General features: G+C 36.2%; 3 protein-coding genes across 6 annotated transcripts in view; all 3 read right to left on the reverse strand.

Annotated features, from left to right (window-relative positions):
* Positions 1–746: 746 nt before the first annotated feature.
* sumo3a (small ubiquitin like modifier 3a) lies at positions 747–4,529 on the reverse strand. Its single transcript, XM_038273375.1, has 4 exons — positions 4,375–4,529; positions 3,338–3,466; positions 2,871–2,942; positions 747–2,716 (listed from the first exon to the last, which is right to left on the reverse strand). Exons 1-4 carry the CDS (start codon positions 4,393–4,395, stop codon positions 2,654–2,656), a joined length of 285 nt encoding a protein of 94 aa, XP_038129303.1. The 5' UTR covers positions 4,396–4,529; the 3' UTR covers positions 747–2,653.
* A 2,461-nt stretch (positions 4,530–6,990) lies between these two features.
* pttg1ipa (PTTG1 interacting protein a) lies at positions 6,991–16,918 on the reverse strand. The gene is made up of 7 exons (XM_038273354.1): positions 16,671–16,918; positions 15,962–16,014; positions 15,565–15,673; positions 11,904–12,006; positions 11,500–11,565; positions 10,902–10,948; positions 6,991–7,630 (listed from the first exon to the last, which is right to left on the reverse strand). The coding sequence occupies exons 1-7, from the start codon at positions 16,753–16,755 to the stop codon at positions 7,593–7,595; spliced, it is 501 nt and encodes a 166-aa protein (XP_038129282.1). The 5' UTR covers positions 16,756–16,918; the 3' UTR covers positions 6,991–7,592.
* A 2,368-nt stretch (positions 16,919–19,286) lies between these two features.
* The window catches only part of myo10l1 (myosin X, like 1), a 72,633-nt gene continuing 69,159 nt past the window's right edge, over positions 19,287–22,760 (reverse strand). For all 4 annotated transcript variants that reach the window (XM_038273285.1, XM_038273278.1, XM_038273275.1 and 1 more), the window contains exon 43: positions 19,287–22,666. In XM_038273285.1, the coding sequence (XP_038129213.1) occupies positions 22,562–22,666 (105 nt within the window). In that variant the 3' untranslated portion in view covers positions 19,287–22,561. The remainder of the gene's footprint in view (positions 22,667–22,760) is intronic.

Consider the following 22,760-nt stretch of genomic DNA (forward strand, 5'->3'; position numbering starts at 1 on the left):
GCGCTATGATCTTATCACTGATTCAGTTCAGATTAATTAGACCAGTCCCTTTATCAGAGATCTGGGATTCTATATATAGACTCTGGAAACAAAGAACCCAATTTGACTTTGTTAAAACAATGTAACGTTAATCACGTTTTTATCTTTTCCTTAAATCATCCCAGGCTTTGTGAACTACAGCACCCCTCTGTTCCATTGTGTACAATTGTATTTAATTAGTATTTTATAGGTGCATGAATGAGTGCTATAAAGTCTTAGATTATTCAAAAATCAAATCATTTAATATAATCATGAAACTGTAAGATTGTGTTGAGACTTTAGAAATGGGGGCTCATATTGTGGAAGTTAAAAATTACCAGAAAAAAAAAAAAAAAAACTTCATTTAACTTTAACAATAATCATAAAATGTGCATAACTGTTATGGCTATTGTGCATTTTATATAGTCATATTTTTTTGTATTTACATGCAATAAAATTGGTCAAAGTATGAAGTTACTAATTCATTTTGGGAAGTTCCTTAAGAGTAGTTTACCCAATGAGTTTTGTAGTAATTCAGTGCTGCCATCTGGTGGTCATTTCACATTTGTACGTCAGTGGGTAACATAAGCAGTTAAGAGTATTATTGAAAAATAGATTTGCTGCCAATTTTTAAAGACTTTAATCATCAAAGAAAAGATTCGGTAGGAGAGTGTTTTTACCTAAGAAAAAAATTGTTTTTGGGTTAAATAAACATGAAACTAACAACATTTCTGAGTACCAAACTATATTTATTGTATACAGTAGTAAAAGACCACAAATAATGTACAAATCAGTAGAGAAACAAACAAGACGAGACCTGGACCCCATTCTTCATCCATAACAGTGTAGTTCAGCCAGTCGCCAAAAAGATTTCTGTCCAGATAAACCCAGTTGGTAAAATGCAAAGAAAATTGGAAAGCCGATTTGTAGGTACAGATAAAATGTGCTCTTATATCTGTGATGGAAGCTAAATTCACAATCATTGCCAGTAAATAATCTGTGCACAATGAATTACTTACCACTTCTCTAACGCACCATTCAATGAGGAGAGATGGATGTTCAGGAGTTATTTGTGAACTTAAACATGGAAATTAGGAGTTTAAATAACAGATTGCCAATATGTATTTTAAAATAAATGGATAGTGCCATTTAGTCCACCGATAAAAAGGACGCATACAAAAATACAGCTGAATAAGATGGGAACAGTTTAATATAAAAGGGAAATGGCTTTTTAACAGGCTGAGGGACACAAAGGGGGTTTGCTGTTTAGTAATCTTATTCAAAGTGAGACTAAACCTGCTTATTTATAGCAAAACTAAAACTATTGCCTTTTCTGATAACTTTAAACCTCAAAAGCAACCGTAATGTTCCACAGGACGCCCAAACCAGCATGATTTTCTGTAGATTTTTTTTTTAAGCTCCAACTGTAGATTTTTTTTTTAAGCTCCAACTCATTTGGCTCTAGGATGAAAGATTTTGCTTCAGACCAGAAAAGGATCAAAAATAAGCAACTCTTTAAACCGAGCTCATCCCCGAACAAAAAAAAACACTGGCTGACTTTCCTGTTCTCCAGATACAGAGCGATGAATGTATGTTGCATGTTGCACTTCGAACAACAAAGAGGTCGTCTGAGATACCTTCTCTGTTACGTTGCAGAGCATATTTTGTCTTTAGTACAGCAGCTCAGCAGGAAACACGTCAGAGAAAATGACATGTGCTTACAATTTTCTGCTTTAGCTGAGTGTCCATCCTCTCAAATAGGAAGCTGCTGAACTTAAGAGAACAGTACTCAGGAAATCCCAACTCCTGCTGCAAGAAGAGCTGCTTGTATCACAGGGACTGATCATGACCGGCTTTATAGGCAAAAATAAAGACGCATATTACTGAGAAAAGGCGAAACCCAAACCTATTTCAGCAGTACAGAATTATTTTACCCCCTGAGCAAATGGCAATCTGTACAACAGACAGTTCTCCATTAGAAGCTGGGGAGCAGAATGCTAATGATCTAACCCAACACCTCAAAATGTTTAAACCTTGAAATTAAACATACATTGAAAGAGAAGCAGATGATCTTTGGAGTACTGTTCTTAACCTCACAACTAATTTAACAACCATTTGGATATTTCGATACAGAAAGAAAAAAAATTATCTTAAAACCGGAGGCAAAAGTACAAAACAATGAAGCACCTAAAATACATATGTTCAAAAAAAAAAAAAAAAAGAAAGAAAGAAAAAAGCAAAGGAGGAGGTCGAGTTCAGATGGTGCTTCCACTTCAAAATATTCTCGCGCCCCACCGACAGTGACCCCTAAACAAAAAACCAGCAGAGCCTTTTACGGTTTCTGTGGTGAGCCGTTGGTCCAATTACAATCTGCAGCACCAGAAAGGAAGAGAAGGTCCTGACTGGTCATCCACAAAGACCGAGAACACTGAAGCTCAGTCCTGACTAAGAGAGTACAGAAACAGCTGAAGAGCACTGACACGTCAGGCAAAGAATGTCTTTTAAAAAGAGAAAAATAATAATAATAGTCATAACAATAAGCTGGCAGGAGCAAATGGGGAGGGAGAGAGGGTGAAGGTGGTTGAGGGCATGGTCTGAACATGGCCTTCTGTGGGGTAGGTGGGGATGCCAGGGTTTAGCAGCATCCTCCAGTCTGCTGCTGGAAAACATCTATGGTGTCTTCATCCTCCATCTCCAGCTGTAAAAAAGTACAAAGATAAACCTCATATTTAATCCAACAGTAAAAAACCAAAACAATAAAAAGAAACAAGTACAATCATGTTTTAAATGTGCTGTAACCTGTAAACCTTACAAAAAAAAGCCAACGAAGTGCTGTTCTTGGACAGTTTTACCTGTGCAGGTGTATCCGTCTCATTGATTGGCTGGCCATCAAACCTGAACCTGATCTGCCTTATTGAAAGACCCTGTAGATGAACAAAGCAATAAGTGAATGAACAAGTGAAAAACACATACATGCCAACAAAGGTATTTAAATGTCTTTTTCCAAAAACAGAACCTTGTAAAACTACTCAACTTCAGGGTAGTGTAAGGGTAGGTAATTTGTACGCATCAGCCAAAAATCAGTACTTTATCAAGTCTTTGAGTTTGTCTGCAAACATCTTTGCAATGCTGACCGTCTGTCCTGGTCCAAAGTCTTTTCCAGTCCCCCCAATATTTAGCTACACCATCAACTCTAACCAGCTTCCCAGTCCCTCACTAAAAAGGCCTTTGCACAAGATGATGCTGCCACCACCACCGTGTTTGACTGCGAGGATGTATCAAATGGGCATTATAAGAGCGAACGTGGCTTGCAGGTTACCTGTCGTTCGCAGTATGCCTTCATTAGTTTGCTGAGCGGTGTGTGTCGTTTGATTTTGAACTGGACGACTGACCCATCCTGTCCTGCAACTTTGAGGTTGATGTGGTCGTTCTCAGTCTTTACTCCTTCCTGCAGACAAAACATAACATCAGAAACAGCTCTGGTAATAAAAATAAAGCAGGTGAACCAAATATTGGACATATTCTCTGTATTTTTAAACCATCAGAATTGAAAGGCTGCTGAAACAGAAGTGTGGTAAATTATGTGGCATAAAGGAAGACACCAAATAAATTATTGAGCGATATATTTTCCTAATCACCACTTCTACCACAGAATATTTAGTTGAATTTACGAGCAATAAAATAAAAAAAACAAATGAATAGGGGTCTGTATTAAAGAAAATACGAGTCAACATCGCCGTATCTGGGAAAAAACATTAGGCCTCAGAGTGTGTTTTTCGATGCTAACGTTAGCATAATTAGCTCGAGGCTAGGTTAGCACACCGGCGGTCCTTTGGGATCAACTGGAAGTTTAGCTTCAAGCTAACGTTGCTAACTGCTTTGTTTTGTTGCGCGTTTGATCCAACCAGAACCTTTCTAAATGTAAGCCAAACCAAACACAACAGCCCAACGTTAGCATTTAAACGGGTGCGTCATTAGCCGTTGCGATATTTTGCCGCTAACTGCAGCTGCGGCATTATGCGGCGTTGCGGAGTTAACGTCTGACCCTTTCGACAAAAGAGATTCGGAGGGAAAGATATAAACATTTACTGCAGTCAATTTTCTTCTGAAATAAAATATGAAAGTTAACGGGATGTTTATTAATTTTCCACCACGATACAGCGGCTTAGGTGCTTACTGAGTCTATGTTTAGATGTGCGGGTTCCCATTCATTTTGCGAAACTAACACTGCGCCAATTTGGAGAAACGTGCAAACCAAGGCCTCTAGATTGCACATTTACAGGAATTTTTCTTTGCTGCAGCAGCCCCGACTCAGCATCCAGTGCCGGTAAACTGCTGTAAGCCTCCGCCTCTTACCTTTGGCTTTTCCTCTGACATCTCGGTTGTTTTTTTGTGTTAGGGTTTACAGAACAGACCGACGCCGGGCTTTTGTCGTCTTCCTGCCGCCTTCTGCTCACTGTTCTCGTCGATTGCGGGTACGCGCTCTTTAGACCGATGTTAGGAGTAAACCATTGGCTGGGGAAGTCACGTGGTCATTTCATCTCGGGAGCGCGGATTCGGGGCGCGCACACATACAGAAAGTTCGATCACGCGCCCAAAAAAAAAAAAAACTGAGCTTTTTGAGACCCCCAAAGTGCATCTTTTACTGTTAACACAGTTGAAACGTCACTCCTGATGTATCTCTAGTTTCTTTTAAATTAAATATTTGTGTATAGTGTAATACATTTTTTCTTAAGCGATGCCCCATTGAGTTGACTGCTCCCCAAGGGGATGGGTTAAATGCAGAGGTTCATTTCTCCAATGTGAGATCAATAAATTCCAATTATTATTAATATTCCACACCTCAATCCCACAGAAAGGACTGCCTTCACAGAAAAAATGTAGGTAAACACCACCTCGCTGGTCAAAAGGGCACAGAAGCACTTGTACCTCCTGAGGAGGATGAGGATGCCCATTCTGACCAGCTGTCTCACTGTACTGTGTGGAGGCTGCAGCGCCTCAGACTGGAAGGTAAGAAGAGTATTAAGAACAGCGGAGAAGATCATCTGGGCTCCTCTTCCCTCCATAAAAACCATTTCATCCCAGCACTGCATGTCGAGAACCTATAACATCATAAATGAGCCCTCACACCCCCACCATGGACTGTTCTCTTAGCTGCCCTCTGGGAAGAGGCTTCGAAGCATTCGATCCAAGTTTCCAGCAGATTCTGCAACAGCTTTTTCCCCACTGCCAGATAGCTGAACTGTTGAAAAAACTTGGTCAAGTCAGACTCTGCTTTACACTATTACCAACCTAAAAATACGGCATATTTGCACCATACATATTTGTCTTGAAATGCTCTGAAGTTCCATATTAATGCATTTTTGCACCATGTTTTTTTCTCCCACACTGTTTACATTTGATCACTGCCGCACTTTATGAAATATAAATGTTCACTTCATTGCTACGCTTCAGTTGCTGTCTGAAAGCTGTACAAAACAAAATTTAGTTGTTTAAGGCTAAGTAAATGATGCTACTCATTTCCTTGTTGCAGGCAATGCATGTCATGCAACACTCAAAGATTTACATAACTGATAAGCTTCTTTAGGAATGTAATACCTTTTTTATTAAGAAGTGGTAAGTCCTGGGCAGATCAAATCTCATTAAAATACTGCATAGGGACAGGAAATGGGCTTTGAGCCTCGTGGCAGATGTAAGAAACTGAGAAAAGGTAACAAAAAAAAGGTAACAAAAAGCATCTTACTCATCAAAAAGCATCTTACTTTTTTATTTAATTGTAAGTTAAGTACAATTTATTGAGATCAATCAGAACGGGGTCTTCAACAGGGGGTCCATGTCCCCTAGGGGGTCCACAGAGGTACTGCATGGGGGTCGCGAAAGTTTTATTTCATTAGACTGTTTTTAAATTCCCCCCAGCAATTTTTTCCACCAATCGAAATGTCTTTAAATACACATTAACATGAATTCAACACACAGTAGTAAACGGATAAGTGGGGGCAGAAGATGTCTTTCAGTCATCAATGCACACATTCAGTGACACACAGTAGCTCTTTCTGATAACACAATTTCATACAATATATATAATTAGGGGGTCCCCGCTCCATCTCGCCATCAGTTTGGGGGTCCTTGGCCTGGAAAACATTGAAGGCCCCTGAATTTGAATATAATGGCAAAGCTAATAAGGTGTCCTAATTTGTTTAACAGCTGTACAAATATAAATTTCTTGGTCAATCTTGAATTTAAAAATTCATAAAAAAAATTGCAATGTTACATTCGCCTTCCTTAAAAGTCCAGTCAGCAAGGACTAATCAATGGGTTTTCTCAAACACCAGATATAGCATTAGGACTTGCTCAACAGCCGATACCGCACTGTGACGTCACAAACCAGTAGGTGGCAGTAGTGTACTTTGACAAACATGGATGTATCCAGTAAAGCACAGTCAAATGAAAATGATAATTGATAATGATAATTAAAAACACTTATTTATTGAACAGTATGTAATAATTTCATATTTAAAGCACTTTGTATTTGAAGGTGCAAGAAAAGTAACAGTGGCACATATTTGTGAACATAAAAATGAATATTTAACCCTTTAAAGCCTGGACCCTTAAATTACTGACAGAAATTGACTTTTTTTTTATTATAATAGTTTTAATTGAAATTTCTGAGAAATTATATAAAAAAATACAGTTTGTACAAGTTAAATTAAATCATTTATTTGCATCAGTTTTAATACATTAGGGATTTCTGCATAATCATTTATATTTTTTCTGTTCGCTACATTTGTGTAACTCTGTGTAAGTCAAGGTTTTCAAGAATAATGAAATAGAAAAGAACCCAGATGGTTTTCCCAGAGTTAAAAAAATAAACATCAAAGTTAGTGGATCTGCAACTTTCGTTAAAAAAAAAACGCCTTTCTTTAACAAACTACTAGGTTTAAGAAGCACATTCAGTGAGAAAGGAGACAAAAAGCAGTCTAAAATATTTTATTTAATAGAATTGTAAATTAATGATACATAAACCTCAGTAAAATACTATGCAGAAATAGTTATGATTATGAACTAAAACGAATCAGTTTCACACCACTTTAGTTATGAATTGTTGTAAAAATTCCCACAGGAACAAGCAATATTATAATCATTATGGCTGTAAGATATAACAGAGATAACCAGAAAAGTCATTAAAAAGAAACTTTAATTATCATTTCAAAATCAGCAGCAACTGAAACTGTGAACCTACAGGTTTTCTTAGGCAGAAGAAATTTACCTTTAAAATCTAAAATAACTTTGATTTTAAACAATTTCACTATGTACTAATAAATAACAATAATAATAGTATTAGGAACCAGAGAAAAAAAAAACAAACAAACAAAAAAAACCTTTCCTGGCTTCCCGTTGCAGCCATGTATCCAATTTCAGTGAACAGATTTGATCATCAAAAGGCAGGCTGCCTACGGAAAACTTCTTTAAAATTTCATCGTTTAAGTTTCCATCAGATATTGGATTCACTGCAGATAGACAAAGCTACAAATCAGGAGCTGTGCTTTTTGCTTAAAAACTTCCGCATGTGGATCTCAGGAAAATCTTGCATATGGGTTTGGCCCATTCAGTCCTACAAAAAAAATAAAAAAAATTGAGTTCAGTGTTTTTTTTAAATAAAAAATAAGACATTTGCTTGAATTCATTTAATAGAATAAAAAGGAGAATTAATCTTAACATTTCTAAGCATTTTGTGAGCATTTGCTGAGTTAAGAAATTTTAAATGAATCAGGCTGATTATTTCTTAATCTTTTACTTTTAATTTTAATGCACCCTAAATGCACCAGGGGGCATAATCACAGATCCTTCCTCCATAACCATCACTGTTACCAACAACCTTAATAAGTTGTTACATCCATGCTGATTTTTGCACAGTTTCTGTTGATTAAATAACATGCTGCTCTCATTTTTTTGCACATCTCTGGTGTTGCCATTTTTCACATACCCATTATTAAAAAAATGTCCACAGCTGTTTATTGATTATTTATACTACAGATACAACGTATTAAGATTGTAAAAAAACATTGTACAGTATAATATTTTTCTATTTTCTTAACTGTCTCACTGTTATTTTTATACATTTTTCTAAGGTCCACATTCAGTCCACTTCTACTATAACCTTTTGCTGCTGCTGTAACACCACAATTTCCCCATTGTGGGACAATAAAGGGGTTTTCTATTCTATTGCACCCATATAGTTTTAATGGGTTTAATCAGCATTTCATTCATGATTAACTTTTAATTACTTATAGACTTTGAGTAAATTAGAGTGAACTACTATTTGGCGTTCAATCAATTTTTATTTTTCCTGTCAACTAAATATAGTTGAAGGGGAGTGCTTGGCTTAGTGGTTAGAGCAGTGCGCTTGTGCTCTGAGAAGGTTGCAAGTACCCGGTTCAATCACCACAGCATCCACTCTGGGTTCCTGACATGGGCGTAGGTTTGTATAGGGACCATAGGGACATGTCCCTACCAAAATTTAGGACGGACCTATTTGTCCCTACCAATAATTGGATGTAAACAACATGTTTATAATTTACTATACAGCAGCCGCTTCTTTTCCTCTCGCAGCTTCTCTGCCTGGTAGCTGCAGCTGCCTGCTCTTTCCTGTCCCTTTCACATAGCAGCGCTTCAACTGTGCTGCGCGGTTTAACTCTGATTATTGTGCCTTAAGTTCCGCCTTCTCTCTTTCTGATTGCGTGTTTTCTAGACTGTATGTGCGCGCGCGCGGGTGCTTGGAGCGCGAAAAAAAAAAGACGCTAAAATAAATGAATATTGGGCTACGAAACTAGTCCAAATTAAAAACTATATTATCTACGATAAAACAGGCAAAAGCTTCTGATTGGAGTTCTGTAAAGAAGCAGGAGAGAGTTTTTTGATTTGTGGAACTTGAGAAATGTAAGTTAACAACGTTAGGATTTCTTTTAGTTTATCTTTTAATCAGATAGCCAAAGGCTCCTTAAAGAAGATCTTTTATGAAATGAAACCAGGTGAAACAGAAACGTTTAAACGTTTCCTTTGGAGGAGTTCTGGATGGAGAATATTGACAGACAAAAACTTTTTTTTTTTACTTCTTAAATGCAAAATGTTTACATATTTTTTACAATCTTGGTATAATTCCTCCTCTAAGTGGGTCGCTCTGTCGGCTAAAGGCACATTTTAGTGGCCCTATACTCCAGTTAACGATTAATCAATTACATAGTTCACGATTATTTAAATAATTTGTTAATATGATTAATTGTTTCAGCCATAGATAAAATACATGAAATTAGCTACACAGAGTAACTACAGCCCAGATGTACAACTTCTAATATTAATATTTTAAATGCTCAGTGTCAGCTCCTCTTATAGTTCCAGTGCACATGTAAATACAATACATTTATTTGCCGTCCCTTGAATGTATTATTTTGCATGATCCAGAGAGAGCATATTAGTTAAAAAAAATAAGAGTGGGTTTTACCTCTGCACAATTCTCTATCTTCAGAAGAAAACACAGGATAAATCCACATATTATAGACTATATTTGGTTAAACAGACACTGTCCTAGTCGCAGGTAAATTTAAATGCAATCCTTTTCAAAGTGGAAAAAGTCCTAATTCCACATTCATCAGAGCCAGTGATGCTTTAAATATTGATAAACAGCATCTAGTGCATGTAGTGCTTATAAGATTTGTATTAATGTAGCAAGAAATGCTGCTGTTCTCTTTAAACAAAATGAGCCCTGAAGCTCACATTAAGCATAAAAAACAGCATGCATATTTTTGCAAAGGACCAATGAAACTGAAGAATAGTGTCCCTACCAAAGTTGAAATCAAACCTACGCCCTTGGTTCCTGAGAAAGGCCCTTAACCCCACACTGCTGCACAATGGCAGCCCACTGCTTCCTGAGGGGATGGGCCAAAATGCAGGGATAAACTTCTCCAATGTGAGATCAATAAAGTTTAATTAATTATTAGAAATGGAGAGTAAATTCAATCTGGGTCAAGACACTGGATCAGGAACTCCATCTTCAAGACTAAGGTTTAAAAAAAAAAAAAAAAAAAAGTAACTAAATCTTCAAAATAACAAACATCCCATTTTCGTATCAAGCTCATTTTTAGGAGGAATTCTGAGAGAATTCTTAGTGTTTTCACAGAGTGATTTTATCATCTCAAATGTAAAAAGTTGAGTTTGTCAAACTCCTCTAGGATTTTATATGTGGAGCTCGATGTGTTTGTTAGTTAAGACATGGCAGTGCAGTGGCCCAAGACCTTTTCTGGACCACGGTCTGGTATGTCAGACAATATTTATCTATCAGTCTGTCATTATAGTGCTCTCTGGTCGCTATGGTAACATTAAACATGCCTTTAAAAATAAGTTACCGCTAAAACAAAGCGCATGAAAACAGCCTATTAACTACTTACAGTGAGTATCCAGTCATTTTTTTTTTTTTATAAAAACACCCTATAGAATCATAATGGAAGTTATTTTTTCTTTTTGTGCGGCCCAGTTCCAAATGATACACAGCCGGGGATCACTTTGGTAGAGGACCTGTGATGCTATGGGCAGGCTTCTAATTTAAATGTCTGATGAACATTTATACTCTTTGGCAACATGAGCAGGAGATTCTATACAAAGATCAATTCCATGGTCTAAATCTGATCAAAAGCAGAAGAGAGAAAAGTGCAACAGAGATTCAAAGACTCTGCATGATCTAGACACATTGTTCTAGCTAGAATAGTCAGAATCTTGTCAAATGTACAAAAAAATTTTTTAAAACACCAAGAACCATCCTTTTGACAAAAGGGGTTGCAGAAAGCAGTGTCTGCTGATAATTCTGTTGTGATTAGGATAGAAAAGCTCACCATATTTCTGCCTGATCTCCTGATGTCTCTGCTTCATCTCTGCTCTCCTGTAAAGACAGAACATCCCTCCATGAGCCAAAAACTGCCATTCAGGTCATTCTTCAGCCTACCCAGCAGTTTAAGGAGTCACGTGGCATGAAAACCAGTTTGGGCTGATTACAGCACAACATTTGCATTTTTTGCTCCTCATCTCCACAGCGTTATGCAAGAAACCTGATACAGATCATGACTAGCAAAGAAACAGCTTCCACCATGATTCTTGTCATAAGGCAGAAAGCATATATAATGGTAAAATAGGGCTCTTATATTTTGCTGAATACACACATATCCCAAATGTAAAACTGCATGATATTTAAACCTTGTATGTTAAAAACAGAATATAAAATACTTTTCTATATCCCCAGATTTTATATTGTTGCAGCAATAAACTTTAAAGTGATTAAATATGATGAAATGCCAATTTTATGCAGAACACAATCATGATATTGATGTATAAAAATACAAGATGGAATGGATACTTCTGCAAGGCATTGCTTATGTCTGGGAGATAAAAAGAACAAGAATACATTTAATCACATTTCCTGTCATCAATTCTCACCTTTCCTCCTGCTTGGTTTTATTTTTATTGGCTTGTCTCATCATCTTGGCCTCAAATCGACCGGATCTGACACACAGACACGAGATTATTGTTGGACAAAGATTAAATCATGTCACAAGAAAATCTACAAATTTCCCATAATCCACAGCAAGGCCAAAAACGATAAAGCAGAGGTGGAAGCAGAAACAATAGTGTCAAAAGGGATCTGAAACAAAACTTCCACAAAACCCAATATGTAACTGGAAGGTCTACACACGCACACACACACGGTGCATGTTTTGACATGGTTAAAGACAGAGATGTCTGTGTGTGTGTCTGAAATCTTTTGACATGGCTAAATGAAAAAAAAAAAAGCAAAACAATGGCTTCCCTTCCAGGGACACATGAAGCCTGTATTTACTTACCCAAAGTTCTCGCACTTGCAGCAACAGAACAGGCAGACCATGAAAGCAATGATGAGAACCGCACCGAGCACAGACAGCGTGATTATCAATATCTGGAAGTTCACTGCAAAAAAAAAACATTTAAATGTTACAAATCTTTAAATTTGAAACAGATTTTAAAAAACAACACCAACAATGTCACCTACCTGCATTTTATTTAAGTGATCTCAAAGATAGCCTTTTCCTAAAATAGCCATTTCAGAAATGTTTTTAATACTCTAAATAGCTTTCAATCATTTTAATTTTACAGTAAAACTCTCTAAATACAAGGATATATAGCCCAGTTATGTATGAGTCTCCTTAATTAATCCATATACTATTAACACTTGCATACACTTTAGTTAGTTAACAACTTTCACCATGGATTTCTGGTGTTTAAGCTTTTAGAAACCTTATTGTCATGTTTTAAGGCAAGAAACTACAATATAGAAAGCTGGACAAATAAAACACATTTTTCCCCAAAGTGAATTATTTATTAATTAAAAAAGAAAACAATTCTAGTTCTCTAAAAAACAGGAAGGCACAACCATTAAAGGTGATGACACTGCATCATTGCTCTTTAGCTTCTTTAGGATCCCTTCTGTAATCAACACTTGTCCTGAGAGCAAAAGTTGGGATGTCATCGCACCAACATGATGTCTCTGCACCAGCTCAGAGGTTTGCATTAAACCTCAAAACACTGTGAGGACTAATATAGTGGGGGGTAACAAATTAAAAAGGGTGGCGGCTCAGTTCACATGTGAAGAAAGAGCAAAGACGTTTGACCATACTCAGGGGTCAGTCTCATCAGCAGAATTTAATGCAGATAATTGCATTGTGAGGTCAGAGCACACCTTTGTGGTTTAAGCACCTAATGCATTTTGGCAGAATGCATTAAGAGCCAAACACAGTTCAGGGCTGAGGAAATCCCCCTACAGGTGAGTGCCGCAAGTTATACGCCCAACGCTTTGAAGTCAGCAACAATGGTAGGAAGTTGAGCAAAAACACACAAGGCTGCAAGGCGCAATATGTGGTCAGACTAAATGATTGGTAACAGGGATGTGGCTGCATTTTTACTGCAAAAAGATGGTATTAGTTGGCTTTTGATGAATTCCTAATGTGCCGTTTTTTTCTGTATGAAAAGTTTCCCAGTTAAAGCTGTGGAATATTTACATCCATAATAAACTACAATATTGAACAAAACTAATAAATTACAGATTTCCTCTTAAACTTCAGACACCACTGATTTAGAGTGAAGATGAAGTTGGCTTCATGTTCTGAAATAAAAAGGCTAAGGGGCAATTTCACATTTTACCATCACCTTGAGCATCACTGACTTTGGTTAAAAACAACTAAAATTAACAACTATTAACATAGTAATTAAATACCAGTTTTTTTAAATTGTGAAACCTTTTGGATGTATAAACCAAATTCCAAACAAACCTTTATAAGAAGACCTCCATGGCTGTGTCCATTCAAAAATACTTTATTAATCCCAAAGTGGAATGTTAATTGTTACAGAAAGACAACACGGTATTTTCTGTTTAAGTAGTGAAAAACCTAGATTAAGTTTATATTAGCTTTTCTCCACATAGAACACAGTTATCTGAAATGATATGCTACAGTATTCAGGCAGAACCATCAACTTTACAATCAAAGTTCCATTTCCCATTGCAGCATCTCCATTCTGTTTCTGGGAAAATGCACATTAAAATGTAAAAATGACCTTTAAAAAAAAAAGTTTTGTTCCTAATTTTTGTCACCATTACAGGTTTCAGATCCTCAAAAAATGTTGATAGGGCACAGGGTCCTACTAGCTTGGCTTTATGTTAAAATGTTATCTATGTTATCCCCCTTTTTGAAAATTACCTATATAAACAATTTATTAAAGTTTAACTGCTTGTCTGTAAAAGACATTTGATAAATAGAACCCCTATGGGAGAATTAAGTAGACTTAAAGTGGAACATTATGTCCTAAAAAAAAATAAAAAAAATATACAGGTGAAAAACAGTCATTGACTGCCAACTATCTTTAGAGGGTTAAAAGCCGTTAGGTGTTTGGTACACTGGTCAGCCTCAGTGAGATCAATTATCCATAGAGAGCTAAGACATGGAGCGGCAGTGAGCCTTTTCTACTGTTTAGCCAACCAATATTAACCCAGGGGAAAAAATGAAATATAAACAACCTATTTTAGATTTGAATCTGCATTTAACTCAAAACCACTTTTTTTTTTTTTTATCAAACATTCTGTCAATATTTTGAAGACAGATTCTAAATAGGCATTCCATTACATGCCAGACCCATAAATAACCTTTAAAGACTAACTCAACATACCCCTTACAGTAGGTATGTACAGAAGCATGTTTGCATTTGAATTACTGCTGAAACATCACTTTAAACCACTAACATGGACCCAGCAAAACTTCACCGCAGACAACAGGCCTTTTTTTATTTTCAAACATCCCTGCAAGATAATGTAAAACTGTCTAGAGATTATTAGCATAGGGAGAAAAGGGAGAATTAAAGAAGCATTTCAAAACCAAGGAGTATCAAAATAAAGTATGCCAAAATGCATATAACAAATGTGTCAAATGTGGGTCATCTGTTGTCAAATGTTTAAGGAAAATGATCTTATTTTGATATGTGACAGATAAATGCTTATGTGACCTAAAGTTTTAGTTGAAAAGATGAAGGACACTTTAGTTTAAAGGTGAATCAAAAAGGTATGATAGAGACCAGTGTCTCTCTATTAAACCCTTCTATTAGACAGGGGGGTTTCTGCTGTTTAATCACACATTTGAAATTTTCAGACATTGACCGGAATTTTAAATATATTTTAGGAGTGGTCTTTAAAGGAGCAATATGCAAACTTTCACCATAAAACTCTCTTTGATTTCAGCACCTTTCACTTTGCTTTGCTTTAAACATACTAAACAAGCTGAAGGCCCATGCCCATCAAAATCAGTTGTGCCTTCCTTGCAGTCTGTTGTTGGCAAGAAAAGAGATTATGCAGGTAAAGCTGATATAAAGTAAGCCACAGCTTAATGCATTGACCACAAAAACAAAACCACACATTGAAAATTCTAATTAATTTTCCCCTTTAACAACTAACACAAAAGATGCTTTAGTGATGATTTGGTCATGTTAATATGCGCAAAAGCTCAAAGTGATATTAACCATATAGTTTAAACTTTAGACAAAGGTTTTAAAAGTGAAAGCTGAACTTTGAACTTGTTCATAGTAGAGGTTGAGCATAAATAATCATCCACAGTTCATAAAGCTAGAGATAAATAAGGTCACTCCTACACTTAGTTAAGAAAAATCCTTGGGTTTGAAACTAACGTATAAAATAACCTCGTACTCATTGGTACTGACCTGTTAATAGAATTTTGTTAAAATGTTAAAATATGATTCATTAAAATAAACATTTCACACAAAATGGGCCTTTTTGCATCTATTCAGCAGTGCAAAGTAATCCTGACTTGCAATTTTACATTAAAGGACTTAATCTTCTGAAGTTTGTATTTCAAAATAAAATATTCTAAAACTATAGATCAGTGCAGTAATATAAATTACTTCTTGAAAGTTAGCTACACAGCTTCCCATTTCTGTAGATATAATCTGTGAGCGTGTGTTTCTTACTCCAGCAGAGCCCCCAGCGGGCATCATCTAGTGGGCAGAGGGAATGTGGAGGAAGGATGGTCTGCACCGGATATGTTAAACATTGCTTTGTCTTGATGCACCACAGGCACTGCAAACAAACATACACAGATCCTTTACTCCAACAACCAACAAATCTGAAACTATTTAGGTCAGTTGCACATTCAGCTGCATAACAATCACGCACAGAATGGGAGGGGGAAGTTGGGAAGGGATCAGTTACTCCTTAAACCAGTCCAACAGGTTTGAAGGAAGACAAGCCAGCAGATAAAATACCCCCACCTTAGACGCACGTATTTGTCAACTAGGCAAAAAATAAAATAAAAAAAACACAGCATAGAGCCAGATTTAGATTGTCTAAACAGGAATCTGGACTCACAGTCACATTTCTTAGACACTCCTCACAGCTCGTTCCATTTTTTCTCTCACACACTGTGGAAAGGGAAAAAAAAAAAAGTTTAATTAGTGAAACAGGATTTTACTTTTCAAAGCTTAAACCCTTTTAGATCAAAAGGAGAAGTCAAACCAGCTCTGATATTCCCTTGATTAGCAGAAAACTTTAGAGGGGGATTATATGAGGCCTGTAATTATTCTCAGGGTAATATTTGTAACCAGTGTTAATCTTCCAGGGACATTTTCTATGGAGACAGCAGAGTAAACAGACTGGCTTCAGAAAGGTGTAGCCAGGTATCTATAAAACTAATGTTTTAAAAAAAAAACGGATGTCTTTATTAAGCTAAATAAAGCTTAAATGAAACAAATGAATAGATCGGTTTTATTTGGAAGATGGAAAAAAACAAAACCACTGCTTTGTTTTCTTTATGTGGCACAAAATTAACTTGATTTTGTGAGAAAATTATGGGAAATGTAATTGACTAGATTTAATTGTCTAGAATTTTAATTGACTAGATTATTAATAATTTTTTTTGAGTAAAAAACATTTAAAAATATTTCCAAAATATAACTACTGAGGGCATCTAAAGGAATAACAAAACAAACAAAAAAAAATAAATAAATCAAAGTGACTGTTCTTAAATTATAGTAAATTTGAGGTTAATCAGTAGGTTGTCGGACGTCTGTGTTCCTACCGTGCTCAGGTGTGGAATCAGCCAGAATTGTTGCCAAACCGGCGATAAGAAGCAGAGCTGGGAGGAAAATCCGCAAACACTTCATCTTCCAGCCGCTTCAACGACGCAGATTATCCACACTTTTCCAACTTTCTGATATGTGTGAGCTTTATATTCCAAAAGATTTCCAACACATTAGAGAAGTCGAGAACGGGCTGGCTGCGCCTGGAAGACAGGAGAAACTAGAAAAGCGGAGAAGGAAACATAACAGCGCTGTGACGCACGGTGACGCAGCGCAGACAAAAGGGAAGGTGGAGTATTTATTCAATAAACACTCAAAGTAAGTCGGTAGGAAAAGAAAAATGGACAAGAATTTAACAACAATAAAATTAGAGCATAATTATCGAGGAGGAAAATTAACCTATGAATCTTTTTTTTTTTAAAGAAAAATATACTTAGGCTAATTTATTTTTAGACATGAAACAAAAATAAAAAATCATAAGCTGTATTTTGTTAATCCTTCTTTACCCAGATTCCTATCCCTTAGCAAAAAGTAGTATACTTGAAGTAAATTCTATTAAGAATACTTAAGTATAAGTTTATAAAGTATACCGAACAAACGAACTAAAGTAATACTACTTCAAACTAAATTGGGACATTTTTAAGTTTACTAAAGTATACTTAAAGTATACTTTAGTAAACAATAAAGTAAACAATAGTATAGTCAAGTAGACTTGACTATATTATTGTTAAGTATATGAAATATAGTTTAGAATAAGTAAACTCTAAGTGCACTGCCTGATTTTAAGTATGAAATTAGTGTACTTTTAGTAGCTACACTTGAATAAACTGCTTTTTGCTAAGGGATAAAGTCACGTAACCCTAAAAAGCCAATTAGTAGCTAATTAGACTCAATCTGTGTTTAATTAAATTGGCAAAAAAAATCTAAATGTTCTCCGCAGCAGGTTTTCTATGAGGCTTTAGTGAGTAAATAGCATGGATCAAGGAACACAAAATACAGGCTCGAGAGAAAGATGTGAAGAAGTTTAAGCCAGGAATAAGGAGTAGAATAGTATCCCAACCACTGTTGGTGACCAATCCCAGCTTGGTGTCTTGCAAGGACTTTGCATGTCCTAAAAGTCATTTTGTTTCACCTCGTCATGATGCTGATCACTGCTTGCATTTCCAGCCATGTTTTGATGGCATATGTGACTTACTTTTTTATGACTTTTTTTTATCTACTGAAATTCTAAAATTATTTTAAGTGGTTAGTTCTTCTCGTTCTTGCTTGGGTTCACTCAGTTCTTGGTGTTCAGACAATGGATGGATTCATCAGTAATTAGTCACCTTAAAATAGAAATAGTATGGCAAACTTACCAAGATATGAGTGTTAATCTAAAAGGGAGAAGAAGGGTTATTAATCAAAAGAATTGCAGAGATTCACAGCTAAGGTGGGAGAATCTATCAACAGGATGCTTAGTTACAAACTCTACAATGAGCAATATACAGAAGTGTCGGTAAGATTTTAAAGGAAATCTAGTTTGCAGCTCACAACAAGCCCTGTAGTAAACAAGCAGAAGATGGCGATCAGATTACTATTCAGTTTTGGAGTCAAATGCTTCAGATCCTGTTCTCTATCATGGATAGGAAGTCCCTGAGCTGATGAGGTGATTGGAGGAATCTAAATGCACGGTGATACTGAAAGGTTGCTGCAAAAACAATTAGACTGGTCTGCCAGTTCATTTTCAATTAAATTATTTAAATCTGAGAATATTGTTGGTTTCAAATGACCAAAGTTCAAACTCAAATTCAACGAAGATTCAGTGGATAGAACAAAAAACAGATCCTTTCTGACTGAGCTTTGCTACTAGTTCATAGCTTTGCAAAACTGTAATTAAAGCGTAAGGATGTTTCACTATTTCCTCCCTTTTTACAACTATGCACAAATTTGTGTTGGTCTACCACTTAAAATCCCAATAAAGTACCCTTTTCCTTAATGAATTGTCTGTTAGCTTCATGTTTTATTAATCAGGAGCACAAACTGCTGCTGTTTGTATCTGGATAAAGATTTTCTACAAGGCTAAAGTATGAGATGTTCTAGTTCTGTACCTAACATGTCATATCAGGTTTTGTCTGCAGAGTAAAAACATTCTGAAACTTCCTCCCCTCTCTTTTTCTTATCTTAAAATTATCCCGAATGAGACTCCAACAAATCAGTTTACAATAATTTATTAAAGCATGATTTTTGTAAAGCCATTTATAAATAAAAAAAAAACAACACGCACATCTCTCTCTTTCTTTTTTTCCCCCCGCCAACAAGAACAATGATTGATTCACAGTAATGATGATAATAACCAGAGCAGGATGACGGGCCCAGCTTTGGCCGCCTGCGGCTGACAACAGGAGCCCTTTGATGAAGTTGCCCTCAAAAGACAGATTTGGGATCAGATACTGTTGACATTTAATTCCAGTTCCTTTTTACTCCACAAGCTGGTCACATTTCAGCAGCTGCAGGGTGAAGTTCTCACATTAAATCTGCAATCTTATCAACACAGATCCCCTCAGGTTGCTCCAAAACTATGGCCTATGACATCAAATTGATCAATTTAAGTTACTTGAAACTTGTTTGAGTTGAGGATTATTTACGTTATATCATTTTTTAGGCTTATGAAATGTTAAATGCTTCATTTACTCATTGAAATGGCATGAAATGGGAACTGGAAATTGTAGGAATTCTTAAATTTCTAATAACATATCTTTTTTGTTGCAACCCTTTACACCACGACCCTGAAGTAATAAATATATGTTTAATTTTTTTTGTCTGAAACATCTTGTGTGAAAAGCCTAAGAATAAACATATTTGGGGTAAAAAGCCCTTATTGCCACAGGAGCTAGGTTAGAATATATTAAACAAAAAGCACCAAACATTTGAACCAAATGTTAAGGCTTTGCTTTAGGTGGCTTCACTCACTGGAGGTAACGCTCGTTAGCGATGCATTATAGATTAAACGGACCTCTTCCACGACCTCACAGAGCTAAAGCAGACTCATATCCTCAACATATATCCTCTAAGAGGTGGTTTGTGTTTGAATGGCACCCTGCCGCTCCTACCAATTGGTGCCCCATATCAAAAACCATTACTAATTTCTTTTACTGGTTCAACTCAAATGGCTGAGGTTTTTAGTTCCCTCCAGACAGACATTACAGTACAATACATAGAGTAATAAATAGGCTCCATACCCTCCCATTAAAATCCCATGCTTTGTTTCCTTACGCAAACTCACAAATACAACACCATTCCTTGCAAAAAAGTGGTCATATAAATACATCTTATTTTTAAAGACAGCTTCTCTTTTTCTTATTTCCATTAGCTTTAAACCATTAATACACTCACCCACACAGCAGCAATTCAGATAGCACATTTAAGGACAGATAATATAGAGGGCTCATACAGTAAATATATAATATTGACAATAAATTTTAAGTTGAAGTGTTCATAACCAGACTGGAAACACTAACTGGAGTATTTACACATGCTTTTCAATAAATTAGAAGATTATCAAAAGGTTAATTTAGTTAATTTATGTATTTCAGTGGTCAAAAGTTATTTTAAGAGTCATTACAGAAGAAGTTTGATCAGCTAAAATTCAGCTTCTCTAAAAATTAGAACATAGGAGCTATTAGGGAACTGTATGTGAGGACCTAAACTGGGGAACTTTGAATTGAGTCACGAAGGAGCATTGCTAAAAAGTTCTGAATCCAATCATATTAATGAAAAGTTGTTTGTAAGAAACAAAAACTGCACCACCAACAAGGATAACTGTAGCTTAGTATTGTAAAACAAAGAGCATTAATGAGTTTTGAAAAGATTCACAACATGTGTGCTGCAGCTGGAGAGGCTGCTTTAAGAGCTTATGCTCAACATGGGCTACAACTCCTATGGTTATTAGCAGTGTCTAACCTGGCTAAGAGAAAAAAGATTTGGACTTTTACTCATTATTTTGAAGTCCTATTTTTTAGGTGCTGCTGTTGTTGGTTCACTGAACTTTATCAAGTCCAAACTGTGCAGGAGCCTTGAATGAAAATTAAGAGCACTTTACAATGGCTCTACATTTACTCTGCAATGACTCTTAATAGGGGCCTAAAATGTGTTTTAACAACTAATGAAGTAGAATAATGCATACCATTCTTAGAAGCATAATTAGGTTTTTACAACGGAATGACATTAAAATACAGACAGTTATGTTTTTCAAACCTACTTTTCTGTTCATTTGCTTGGAAATGATATGTTGTGTTTTTTTTCCTATGAAGGAAATTTGCACTTCATCTTTATGAAACGTTTCATGGTTTTCTGCATATTAGAGCTAAATATAAACTGCTGGTTGTTTAAAATGGAGATTTCCTATAGCAGATATTTAACAAAAATAATAACATATGGTTGCTAATTGAATTCACAGAGAAACTTGAAAAGAGAAGGCAAGTATGCCTGACCTTTAAAAATAAGCAATTCAGATCATGGTTTTACTTTGCCTGATCAACAACGCATACAAAAGGTTGTTTAAGCTTTCAGAGAAACTGTTTTTTCTTTTACCAAAAAAGACATAATAAAAAACAATGGGAAGCTTAAAACACACATCTAATCCTTTTGATTATATTCTAATTTATTGATGCATGTGTCTTGAATCCAGCAGTGTGCATAAAAAAAAAACTGGTTGAGCAAATAGGGCTATACAGTATTTTATGGCTCAAGGTAAAGTGGGATTATAACAATGGTGGACTTTTCAAAGACTGTGAAGATATGACCTTGAGAGCAGCCAGAGGGGCTGTAGCCTGTATTTCAGCTCGTTTTTACTCCTCAGTGAGTCACAATAATGTCACAGCTGGTGAATGGTGCACAGCATCAGCATCGTAATCCTTACACATATGGTGGTCATCATATAACACTAATCCATTGCATGTATTTCACATGACAGGCGTCACATTGTGTTAGGTATGTCATCTTTAGGCTTTAGAGTGGAACAGCCATCAAAAACAATAAGAAAAAAAATACTTGCAGTGAGTGCAATTCATATAAAATGATACATTAGTTTAGTTTATGTGTACATATTTGTGACTATACAGATTTATGCAGGCTGTGTTACATCTTCACATATATAGATATTAGTTTCTTTAGGGATCCAACCTTGCACAGACTCCCAATGCCAAGCAGACTCCCTTAAAACAACCTTGGATCTCATAAAAACTCAGAGCCACTTCCTGAAGCCGTGTGTCCCTTGTGGCCACATGGTGGCGCTAACGAGTGAGCACAATGAGGGACAGTTTCCCCTGAATAATGACAATTAATCAAAACTTTTACTGGAAAGTAATACTGCTGACATTAAAGATAAAATCTTGGAAACAACATCTAAAAAGCAAGCAAGAATAAGAGTAAAACCCTACAGCTTAATGGCAACAGAAATAAGATGCCGTAAGAATAAAAAGAACATGAAGTGAAAGAGAGAGAGAAAAAATCAGAGGAGTGAGTGAACAGCTGGATAAGAGTGAAGGACTTATTTGTGCTTTTTGTTTTGCCTGTAAAAAGGAAAAAAATGGAAGCAGTTTGTCGTGTGCTTGGACTTCTACATACGTTACTACAGCTGGGGTGGGGTGTTTTAAGTGAAAGTCCAAAATAACTGACTATTTCCTCTGTCATGCCCAGAAATTTCTCCCAAGGAGAACTCAGGCCAGAAGAGTCTTTATTTGGCTTCCTTTTCCATGTCTACCTTTTCAGCCTTGGACAGCTTTTTTAAGTTGAATCAACTGTTGGGTTTACTGGCTGCTGCATTCGCCATCATCAAGAACATAATTCTAACATGGCCGATGAAGGGGCCTGTTGCAGCTGGATGGATGAACAGAGGACCGTGGTTTGGTGATCACCTGACCCAGGAACTAGCCACGCTGGTCACGGACATGATGCTACAACGCTTCTTCACCATCATGTTTATGTAAGCCTTCATGATCTTGGTGATCTCCCCAACCTAGAGAGAAAAAACATAGAAGATGGGCAAATTTATCTTAGGAAATGTATTAAAATCTAAGGAAAATTTTCAGAAGAAACTTAAAACATTTGAG

This window comes from Cyprinodon tularosa, unplaced genomic scaffold, assembly GCF_016077235.1.
Source record: "Cyprinodon tularosa strain WSP-4 unplaced genomic scaffold, ASM1607723v1 ctg120, whole genome shotgun sequence".
Classification (NCBI taxonomy): Eukaryota; Metazoa; Chordata; class Actinopteri; order Cyprinodontiformes; family Cyprinodontidae; genus Cyprinodon; species Cyprinodon tularosa.